This window comes from Carettochelys insculpta, chromosome 1 (assembly GCF_033958435.1).
Source record: "Carettochelys insculpta isolate YL-2023 chromosome 1, ASM3395843v1, whole genome shotgun sequence".
NCBI classification, from domain to species: Eukaryota; Metazoa; Chordata; order Testudines; family Carettochelyidae; genus Carettochelys; species Carettochelys insculpta.
Window position 1 is genome coordinate 107,342,509 of NC_134137.1, and position 12,108 is coordinate 107,354,616.

Sequence of the window (12,108 nt, forward strand, 5' to 3'; positions counted from 1 at the left end):
ATCATCAGTAACACCCCTCCCCCACTTGTCACTCTGGATTCTGCATTCTGAATGAAATATACTAAAATTTCAGTTTGTTCAGTACCCGGCAGGCAAAAGTCTGTTTTCAATCCAATCAGTAATGACAAGAATCTAAACTATAAACTAGATTTGTATACATAATTAATGGAGGAAGTTGGTTTATGAAAATACAGAAGAGACATGTGGGCTTACAAAAATTTTCACACATTATTCCTTCAAGTTTTACACTGTTAAAATCAATAGAAATAGCTAATTGCAAAATTGTGCATATAGAATATGAGCATAGGTCCTTTTAAATATAATTAGGGGTGAAGTGAAAGAGATACTTAGGAATACTTCAAATGAGAAAGATGCTGCAATATGTTTGTTTTTGATTGGGCAAGTATAGATATTTGAGCTCAGAAAATGAAGTAACCTTCTGTTACCTTCTTGAATAGTCCGCAGTACTGTAAACTTGTCCTGTCCCCATGCCCACCCTGAGCATGACTTTTGTCAATGGGCCTTGCAATACTATATTTTCCTTTAAAAGCAAGTTAAAAATAAATCATCTGCCTCAGAATCAAATAACCAAGAAGCCCACACATCAGGCTTTTGGTCAGCCTGTGGAACACCCACAGTGTTCCAAAAAATACCAACTCTCCACATATTCACTGAATACTTATCACTCTCATCCTATTTGAATGGTTCCCCATATACTTACCTCCAATCCTACTAGAGTAGCATGTGATGTGCCTGTGTACACTTATCTTTATATGCCTTTTTCTACCTATTATTTTAAAGCTAAAAGAAAAGAGTTGACAATCTGCAAATAAAGGCTATATTTGTTAAGGACAACACTTTGCACAGAAGATGTTACCCTCATTGGGAACTACCTGTTTCTGTCTGTAAACTTAGTGGGCAAAGGAAAGGCTGTCAGAGAAACTTGTAACATCTTGACAAATCCACTCCAACTAAGGTAGGGGTCCAAAGTTCTTCCTTAGCATGAAACACTACATTCAATTCCTTCCCTCTCAAAGAAATGCCTCAAACTACAATAGTTTGTTAGTATATAGGTTTTATTTTAGATGTTACCATTCATTCAGAGTTCCATTCTCGTTTGTCTTTATCTTGGTGGCCCCCCAAGTCTAAAATATTTGGCTAAAGTTACCAGCAGTTAACTGAGTTGAGGGGTGTGCAGGTGGGTGGGAGGGGCCTAGAGTGTAATACTAACTGGCAACATATACAATATGTACAACTTTCTATAATGAACTCATGCACTTTTGCATTCATTATTTGTGAAGCAGTTGGAAAAAGGAATTTCAGAACTCCACTGCTCAGTTTTTTTCTGAATAGCAGTGGGCTGCTTGAACTGTGCAAACATCTTGATATTAATTAACATTTCCTGACATTATTTGACTTTTTCACAGTATAAAATTAAAATATGATATAAAAATAATACAACTTTTCATCACAGGGTCTCTTCAACACTGTCAAATGCAATTTCAGCATTGTAATGCTTTTGGATTTAGACTTCAGGTCCATTTTTAAAAGTGCAAATTCTGCGGGGAGCAAGTTTCCAGGGTTTTCTTATGGTATCATGTTCTATATAAAAGACTAAGCCCTTGACCTTGCTCCTCAGGAGGGTCTGCATTTAAATGAACAATGCTATTTCCCCCCTTCCCGGTAGCGTGCCCATCCAACGATGGTTAATTATACTTCACTTCCTCTTATTGTGGCTGTAGTTAATGGGATGCCATAAATTTATGTCATTCAGCTCTGAATACACTTTTACATCTCAGTCTGAGACACGGGCCCAGTTCTATTTTCATAAATATCTTTCTTATTTTCTATCTTCTTCTTTTCATCCTCATCAAGTTGAGCTTCAGTCTCAGCTGGATCCATGTAGGTGTAAAAATAAGCCATGATGGCAAAAATAATGCAAACTGCCATCAGTAAAGCAGCAAACAGCACATATTCTGCCCACTGTAAAGAAACAAACATTAACATTGTTTATCTATAGATATTTCTATGGTTCAGCATCATAATGATACCCTACTGCAAACAAGCAGACATTCCTGAACTAGTTCAAAAGATAGAAAATAATTACACATGCACAATTATAGAAGGGAGTAGGTACCCCAATTAAAGCACTTTGGACTGTTGAAATCTGTCCAGCTATCTCACATAAATTGAAAATTAACCCAAAGTTTGAAGGCTGGGCATGCTGAAAAGGCTCTGCAGTCTATTCCTAGTGATCCTGTGGAGCTACTTGTCAGCTGCAGATGAATCTGTGTACAGTTGTCTGTCTAGAAGAATGAGCATCATATTTATCCCAGTGCAGTCATTTTCAACCTTGTCAACTGCAGATCCCTAAAAATTACAAATGGAGGTAGACACCCATGTGAAAATTTTAAATATAGCCTGCAGATCACCAGGGTTTGCAGACCACAGGTTGAAAACCACTGTCCTAATGCAGAGGTGAGCAATAATTTTTATGTGGGGGGGGCTACTGCAAGAATTTGGTAAGGGTTCGGTGGCCTTACTTTTCTATGATACAAATGGAGGGTATGAGGGGTCTGGGCCAGACATTGGGTACAGGAGGGAGCTCTGGCTAGGGCACTGGGTGCAAGAGGTGGCATGTGGTCTGGGAGGGAGTTTGGGCAAAGGATGGGGTTGTGATCAGGGGCAAGGGATTGGGATGCAGGGTCGGGGGGGGGGAGAATTTTGACCAAAGGCAGGAGGGGGTGCAGAGGGTTTAGGCTGAGGTGGGACAGTGGGTTGGGGTTGGAGATGGAGTAGGTGGCCAGATGCAGGGTCTGATCAGGAGATTCTTCCCATAGGCAGCACCAGGCTAGCAGCCCAGGAAGAACCTCAAGCAGGCTGACTGCCTGCCGCTCTCCACACACTACTCAAAGCAGCCATCTCTGCAGAGCGTGCCCCTTGTAGGGGAGGTCTCCACATGCTGCATGCACCTGCAAACACAATCCAGGCAGGTGATGTAAGGATTGTGCTGGGAGTGGGGGAAGCACACAGAGACACCTCCCCTCGGCTGTGTCACATAAAGATGCACACTCTGACCCAGCCACCTGCCATTCTGAGTGGCATGTGTGGATGTGGCAAACAAGGAGCCTGCTTGAGGATCCACGTCCAGAGTACTGTGGTGTGCTGGATCCAAATGTTTGGTGGGCTGGATCTGGCGCATGGGCCATATTTTGCCTGCCCCGACCTAATGGTAGCTAAATCTGCATGATTCTATTCTCATAGAAGTCTGTGGCAAAGCTTCCACTGATTGCACTGAGTGAAATGTGAACCCTCACATGCAGTCAACTTTCTGTTGTGTTTCCCAGCACTTAGCACAACAAGACCCTGATCATCATGACTAAGTCTCATGAGCACTACTGTAATACAAATCTATCTCTCTATCCATCTATCTGAGTCAGTCTGTCTACGCTACATTTGTTCCAATAACTCCTCTCAAAATGTGAGAGCTATGACCATGAAAACAGGTACGCAGTTTCCTCTTACCCTAACTAAAGTCAGGGTTTGTTTGTGCTTGGAAAATGGGAAATGCTTGAAATCCCAGGGTTTCCCAGGGCATAGAAAGGGAGGGGGAAGAAAGAGGAGGGAGAAAAAACGGAAGGGCACAGACAAGAGGGATGTAATATTGTGGACGGCCACTGGAGGCAGCTGCAGCACAAAGAGAGAGGCCAGCAGGGCTGGGGGTCTGCTGTTGTACCTGCCACAAAGACTGGGTAAGTAGCTCCCCTGCCTCAAACCCAGCGTCTACTCCCTCCACCTCCATGGAGAGCTTTACAGGCTGCAGAGGGGGCTGCTGAAGGGAGGTACGACAAAGACGCCAGACAGCCTGTATACTGAGGCTGGCGGAGGGGCAGCTGGAGAGAAGGTAGCTGCATGGAGCGCGGCTCTCCTCCCCAGACAACCTGCAGACCACTGGGGGCCAACTGGAGAAGGGGCAGCTCCCAGACAGCCTGCAGACTACAGGAGGGGGTGCTGGAGGCTGGGGGCAGCCCCCTCAACATAACCCTACCTAGACAGCCTGCAGGCCATGAGGGGCATCTGGATAGGGGGACAGTTGGAGAAGAGGCAGCCCCCAGAGCCTGGCCCTACCAGACAGTCTGCATGCAGACAATGGGGGGCAGTTGGAAGGGGAGCAGTCCCCTGGAGCCTGGACCCCTCAAATAGTCTGTGCATTGGAGGAAGCCATTGGACGGGTGAGCCTCAAGGAGCCTGGCTCTCCCCCAAACAGCCTGCAGGCCAAACAGCTGGAGGAGAGGCAATTGCTGGAGCCTGTCCCCTTCTTAGGTAGCCAGCAGGCCACAGAGAGGCTGATAGAGGGTGGGGAGCAAGCCCTGAAGCCTGCACCCCGCAGACAGCCTGCAGGCTGTGGAAGAGATGGATCCCTCTGGAGAATGGGGGCAGCTTCAAGAGCCTTCCTCCCTACACACACACACACACCCAGCCTGTGGGTCAAATGGGAGCCATTTGTGGCTGCGGCATCCCACAGAGCCTTGCCCCAACTCCAACAGCCTACAGGCCGTGGGGTGGGAGGGTGAGCAGGAGGGAACGTCAGTCCCCAGAGCCTGTTCCCTCCTCCAGACAGCCTGTAGGCTGCAGAGGCCCCTGGGGGTGGGAGGATGCCCCCAGAGCCTGGCCAGACCCTGGATTGCCCCACCAGACAGGCTGCAGGATGGAGGGGGATGCTGGATGCTGGGGGTAGCCTCCAAAGCATTGCCCCTCCCAGATCAGGGCAGAGCCAGTGCAGTGCAGCTTGGGGCCAGGGTCAGGCCGTAGAGTGCTGCCCTTCCTCCAACAGGCTGTAGGACAGGCAGCTACTACCCCAAGCAAAGATCCACTGGACTAGCTGCAGGCTTGGGGGGCAGCAGCAAGCTTGGGTCTCCTCCCTCCATGGGCTGCAGGACCCGGGGGTGGGGGCAGCTGGAGGACAGGACTAGCCTGCAGAGCCCCAGCCCCCACCCGACAAGTATGCAGCCCAAGATCCCTCCCCCCCAGGAGGAGTCACTAGATGGGTAGCGTAGTCCTAGGCCCCTGGGAGGAGTTGCTGGTAGGACAGTGTCACCCTCACTGCCACGGGAGGTCCCAGTACCCACCATCTCCCAGCCCCCTGCCCTGAGATCCCTGTCCTAAGTTCTGAATCCCCCCAAATACTGCACTCTCACCCCCTGCCTTGAAGCTCCTCCTGTTGAGCCCCCACCATCTGCCCTAAGCCACACCCCCGGCTCCTTCTCACCCCTGAACCCTCACTCTAGCCCTCATTTTTCTTCATTTTTGAAAAATTCTGTAATTGAAAACAGCGTGTACATTTTTAATTTATTTTCAAAAAAATTACTCCAGTTGGAAGAGCCAAGCAACACCAGGTACACCTGCTAGTATATAATGAGTGACTTATATAAATAATTACTTAAAGAGGGAGAAACCTTAATTAACTATGTTTTGTTTTCTTCTCAGCCTAGCAGTGCTCGGGAATGTCATAACAGCCTACCACCAAGCAGGGAAGTGTCACAGCCCTCCCCCAAACTGAAACCTTTCCGACTAATTAAAGAACGGGACTGATCCTTTGTGAAGGGATCCTGTCTAGTCCTCTTTGGCCAGAACAGTGACTCTTTTGCCAGGGGCTGGCAGTAGAGATTTTTAAATAATGGGAGAGCAGAAGAGGGCTCTGGGGGCCTCATCTGTGGCTAGGAAAGGAACCATGGTGGGAGGAAATTAAAAATACTTCCGAATGTGTTTCATGGAGTGCTCTATTGTTGACAGCCCACTAAGCATCTATCACTTGCTGGAGTAGTCTCCCTCTTCTTCTGGTTGCTTCACAAAAAAAAAAAAAAAAAAAAAAAAGGCAAAAGTCGTCGTATAGCATTGCTACCCCTCTGAGACTATTCACCACTCCTGGTCACTGTATAGATGGAACCTGTCTAATATAGCACCCTCAGGATCTCACTGGTGTCAGACGAGAATTTGCCAGACCATGGGAGGTAAATATTGCCTAGCACATTACCAACACCTCCACTGCTTTCTGGGCTCTTAGAAGACATTGAAGCATAAATTACAGCTAAATAACAGCACAGAACAATGAGAGCCTGGACTAGTGGCTGTAAATAAACTTTATGGGACTACAGGAAACTTGGCCAAACCCTGATAAGTGGTCGTCCGGCTAATTAAAATCATGCTGGACTATGGATGTTCCTGAACAAGAGAGTACGAGACTCGAGAGGTTCAACCTCTAGTAATTTCTTTTTTTAGAATTGCTAAAAGGATTTGCAACTTTTGGCTTCAGACTAAATAGAACTACAGTAAACTCTTTCATATCCAGCATTCTATCATCTGGAACTCTCAAATAACCGGCACTTTAACCAGAAGTAAATTTTCGTTATGTTTTCCATAAGTAGAGCACAGTGAAAGTAAATAAAATAAATACAGCAAATACAGTATAAGTTTACTGTGTACAATACTACTATTGTTGGTTAATAGAGGACACTCATCCCTCACTGTACGAGCACAACTGGTTCCTAACTTTGTGCTCATAGGCGAAAACTTGTAAGAGGGACACTAAATTCCTACTGAAATACATGTAAAAGTCTCTGATTGATTCCAAGTGCTTGGAGTGGCAGCAGGTGGCGCTGCTGTTGAAAAGTAAGTGAAGGAGGAGTTGGGAGGGGGTTCAAGACTGGGGACAGTTTGGGGCCATGAGCAGGAGGGAGGGTTAAAACCTTCAGGCTCAGGTGGAGGAGGTGAGAGCTTGATCCTCCTGGCTGCAGCAGAGGTACCTGGTGGGGCAGGTGAGTGGGGAGGGTGCATGGGGAGTTGCCACAGGGGGAATGTTGGGAGCGGGCCCTGCGTGTCTCCCTGCGCCCCATGCAGGGACCCCATGGCTGGAGCTGAGCCAGCCGCTGGGCTGCAGCTCTCTCCACCCACTGGCCAGGGACCCCGTGGCTGGCTCTGCTCCAGCCGTGGGACTGTGCGTATCCCCATGCCCTAGCCAGGGACCCCACAGTTCGCTCGTATAAGCAGGGAAGTTCACTTGCATAGTGAACAATTGTAAGTATATGTGTTCCTCGTTTTAGTGAGTCCTTGTAAGTAGAAATGAGGGATGAGTGTACTCTGCATACGTTTTTGTTTGTTTCTTAATATCTAATCTTGTTTTTCTTTAGTGTTATGCACTGCTAGGTATACTTCTCTATTAGTCAGAATATTTGAATATCCAGCAACTTCCCAGTTCCAGGACTGCCAGACATAAAAGAATTTACTTTAGTCTGTTTCATAAACAGAACAGGAATTAAGTGTAGAAAAAGCTTTATGGGAACAGCTGATAAGAACTCCTAATAGGATTAAAAAAAGAAGAGTTGTTTTAAAATACATATTAAAAGAAGCAGAGAGAGTTCCACCAGAATCTTAAGATACTCCAGACTCCAAGCCACCAACCTTCTCTATTCATTATGGTAAAGAAAGCGACAATGAGTGGAATGTAATCCAGGGTATGGAGAAGCCCCTGACTATCTGGTGACTGTGCACTGTAAAGTAAAACACGCTACATTTCATCTAAATAGCTCATGGCATCTTGTGTGATAATGTTAACTACCCGCTTATATGAGTGTTCTTCATATGGTCTAGTGAGGCCTTTACATCTGAACTGAGGTCACGCAATTGTAAATGGCAATTCTGCATGGCTAATTGTTATTTCCATGATTTTCCTCCAGTTAAAGTTTTGTTTTTTTTTTTAAATATACTCCTGTTTTGTTATAATAACTACAAATCCACTGTAGTGACACAGTGATGCAAAAAGGTTATGAGACATCTGTGATTATTCTCCTCATAATGTAGCTGTATAATACACTGAACTGATTGATACTGTAAAAAGTAGAATGCAGTGTACCAGTAGAGTTTTGTGCTAATGCCTATTTACCTGATCACTGAGTTTGGATGCCCCAGCCACAATGAGAACAATGATGTTGCCAAAAGCCACCGTCAGAAGCCAGCCTGCCTGAAGCACCGATTTCATGGTGGCAGGTGCCTGCAGAAACAAGATATTTAATTGAATTGCTTTGTATGTTACATTATGGAGGTACGTGAATGATTTTCAATGTTGAGATGATTATAGAATTAGAGAACTGGAAGAAAACTCGAGAGGTCATCAAGTCCAGCCACTTGCACTCATGCCAGGACCAAGCACCATCCTTGACAGGTTTTTATCTAGCCTACTTTTAAAAAATTTCCAATGATGGAGATTCTACAACCTCTCTAAGCAATTTATTCCAGTGATCATCCAGTTAGGAAATTTTTCTGAATGTCTGACCTAAACCTCCCTTGCTGCAATTTAAGCCCAATGCTTCTCATCCTCTCATCAAAGGTTAAGGAGTACGTTTTTTTCCCCCTCCTTGTAACATTCTATTAGGTACTTGAAAACTGTTATCATATCCCCTCCCAGCCTTCTTTTTTCAAGACTAAAGAAGCCCACTTCTTTCAGTCTTCCCTCATAGGCCATGTTTTCTAGACTTTTAATCATCATGTCGCTCTTCTCTGGACCTTCCCAGTTGTCCACATCTTTCCTGAAATGTGGTGCCCAGAACAGGACACAATGCTTAATCTGAGGCCTAATCAGCAAGAAGTAGAGTGGAAAAAATTACTTTGCTTATCTTGTTTATGATACTTCTATTAATCCATTCCAGAATGATTGCTTTTTTTTCTTTTGCAATAGTGTCTCATTGTTAAGTCATATTTAGCTTGAGGTCTACAGTGATCTCCAGATCCCTTTCCACAATACTCCTTCCTATGTAGTTATTTCCCATTTTGTTTGTGTGCATACGATTATTTCTTCCTGAGTGGAGTATTTTGCCTTTGTCTTTATTGAATTTCATCCTATCTATCTCAGATGATTTCTCCAGTTTCCCCCAATCATTCTGCATTTTAATTGATTTTTAACATTCACCTCAAATGCCGTTTTGTATTTAAAAATTGTGGGAAAGAGAGAGAAAGATTGTGAGAGCAGTAAATTTCCAGTATTGCTTATCATACTGTACACATTGTGTACGATGAGTGATTAAAAAGCATATTTTACATATGACTCAAACTTATGAGGTTCAAAATTGTTGCTGAAGTCAGAGTTCACAATAACAAACCAAAACATAGCTGTGTAGGTACTTATAATGTAACCATTGCAACAGAATATGAGTACCACATGTTATATATACATGGTACATACACTGGTCATCAGAATTGAAGGAAAATGACATAAAACCATATGGCTAACATGTAGACAAACTGGAGTCTACAAGGGGAGAGAAATTATTTAAGGTGATACAACGAGGTACACAATAAAACAGATGAAAAAGTCTCTTACTCCAGTTTAAATCAAATTTGCTTTCCATTTAAATTGAATATGGACACTTTTAAACTAAAAAAATATACAGACAGGAGTTTAAAGAGCAACTTAAACCAGCAAAACGTGTGCGTAGACCTCGTCAGTATCTATTCATTCTGTTTTCAACATTTCCCCTCCCAGAGCTGCCTCTATAACAAGAAGAAGCACAACACTGGTACCAAGAGTTTACTGGTCGACAGTTTGTATGAGAAAGTGACCTAAAGACTGGTGGTCATATGAGGAACAAATCAAATAGCTCTGATGAAATCAACACAGAAGTTATTCAAAAATGCCAGTTTACACTGACAAAAAATCTGGCAGCCATTCTGACTCACACAGGGGCTGTGGGTACATTACCACCTTCCTTCAAAGGAAGGATGGTAATGAGGCTGTTCAGAGTTTACTAATGAAGTGCTGCCGTACATAGGCAGCAGTTCATTAAGCAAATTCCCGCCTCCCGCCGCAACTCTGAAGTTATAAACTTCGAAGTACCAGCACGCGTCTAGACGCGGCACACCCACCGGTACTTCGAAGTGCCAGGGCATCTTGGAAGCACCGGCGGGTGTGCCGCGGCTAGATGCATGCCGGTACTTCGAAGTTTATAACTTCAGAGTTGCCGCGGGGGGGAATTTGCTTAATGAAGTGCTGCCTGTGCATGGCAGCACTTCATCAGTAAACTCCGAACAGCCTCATTACCATCCTTCCTTCGAAGGAAGGTGGTAATGTAGACACAGCCAGGTGGTGGTGGTGATGACTATTTTTCCTCATGTAATCTAATTGTTTTTCGGTTTGCTTGGTAAGATCGTTAGATTACTCACTAAAAAGGTAAAGAGAGGTAAACCTCCTACCTGAGAATAGGAAAATGACAGTCCAGTGACAGAGAAGACCACTTCACCACAAGTTATAAGGAAGTACTGAGGGATCTGCCAAGCCATGCTGATTGTATTGGGTTGGATATCTTCAACGTATTTGAGTCCTATTGTAGTGTTGGTACACTGAAATAATAATAAAAAAGTAGTACTTTAGAAAATAATGATCAAAATGCTGCATGTGTTCCTAAAGATCAAAGTATGCTATGAGATTTTCATCAGAGAGCAATCCTACCAGCCATGTTAAAATAAACCAACAGTGCATAGATAATTTTTAACTAGAGATAATTTTGCAGCTGAATCCATAAAGACCCTTCAACCTGTAGTATCTGAAAAGGCTTCAGGTTTTTAAGTCTATTAGACAAAAACTAGAACCCTTACGTTATTAACTGATACATTATGGGTGTATCTACACTAGGAATTAACTTTGAAGTTAACTTCAGAGTTAGGCACTACTTTGAAGTAGCCAGCAGAGAGTCAACACACATTTTCCCTTACTTTGAAGTTAACTTCGAAGTAGGGAGCCCAACTTTGAAGTCCTTACTCCATTCCTGGGAATGGAGTAGTGCCCTACTTCAAAGTTTAGCTTCAAAATAGGGTGTGTGTAGACACTCAACTTCAAAGTTGTACTTCAAAGCACTTGAAAGTTATTTTTTGTGTAGACACAGCCTGTATGTATTTTAATTCAGAATGCAAATTTTACTAAAACTACATTAAGATAAAATACGCTAATATCTGACGTAACTCCATGAAGTTATTTTGTATTTCATCAATAGCAACAAAGAAGTTTGTTCTATAGCAATTTTTAAAAGAAATAAAAGGTAGTTTAACACAAAAATTATTCTGCATCTTCTAGCAGCTCTGGCAACTTACCTCTTGAATTACAATAGTGTATGCACTGCCATCTCCAAATGATATTGACTGATTTTTGCAAGTCACTGAATTGTCTGAAAAAACAACAATCTTTTTTCTGAAAAACAAAGAAGTTAATTTAAATAACTTTGGAATTAAATTGTATTCATGCAATAATACTACGAATTCCATGTACTTTTTCTGAGGACAATGACTACTGTTTTTGTGGGAAGTATTTGGATTAAGGTATAGCAAATTACTTACATGCCTCTTGTAAAGGACAGATACTTGGTGGCAGTAAAATTCATCACAGTTCCAAAAGTAGTATCACCCATTGTGATGTTAATAGCTGAAGCCAAATTATTTATAAATCTTTAAAAAACAGAAAGAATACAATACTTGCATATAAAACACAACAACACTTACACAAAGCTAAAATTACTTGAATTATATACTGAAATGCCATGGATATTTGAAATAATTTTTCACCCCCCCTCTCCCCACATCTCATTTGGATAGATTTTGGTCATTTTTAAATGACATTTTCTCATCTCTTTAAAAATGTATAGCTGATGCAAAAAGCAAAACAGAATGCATCTTCCTTTCCAGATGAATCAATAAACTAAAACCCATTTTTGTTTGTTTTTTCTTTTCCAGTAACAAATGAAGATTCAGGATGAAGGTGCACAGTAAATAAACACAAGATGTTGACTACAAAGGTACCATTTTAACACTCAGCTGCATTAGAAAAGTAAATTATGTGTTTATTATTGATACCTGATTTTATTTTGTCCATCTTCTGACTTTGAGGTAAGGCCATCAAGTAGCTGGTGGAAAAGACAATTACTATGAATAAGATATTTGGGTTGGTATCTCTGACATGCTATGATATGTATTATGTACTAATATCCTGATGTGAGGTACCAATATGTACCTGTTATTTCAGAGTAAGACTCCAAGGGCAGATCCACAAACAGAGATAGGCTAATGTCT

General features: G+C 43.0%; 1 protein-coding gene across 1 annotated transcript in view; it reads right to left on the minus strand.

Moving 5' to 3' along the window:
• Nucleotides 1–1,066: 1,066 nt before the first annotated feature.
• The window catches only part of SLC15A1 (solute carrier family 15 member 1), a 50,642-nt gene continuing 39,600 nt past the window's right edge, over nt 1,067–12,108 (minus strand). Inside the window, exons 18-23 of the mRNA XM_074983112.1 lie at nt 11,893–11,942; nt 11,380–11,487; nt 11,137–11,233; nt 10,243–10,389; nt 7,940–8,047; nt 1,067–1,983 (exon numbers count right to left, since the gene is read on the minus strand). Of these exons, the coding sequence (XP_074839213.1) occupies nt 1,789–1,983; nt 7,940–8,047; nt 10,243–10,389; nt 11,137–11,233; nt 11,380–11,487; nt 11,893–11,942 (705 nt within the window). The 3' untranslated portion in view covers nt 1,067–1,788. The remainder of the gene's footprint in view (nt 1,984–7,939; nt 8,048–10,242; nt 10,390–11,136; nt 11,234–11,379; nt 11,488–11,892; nt 11,943–12,108) is intronic.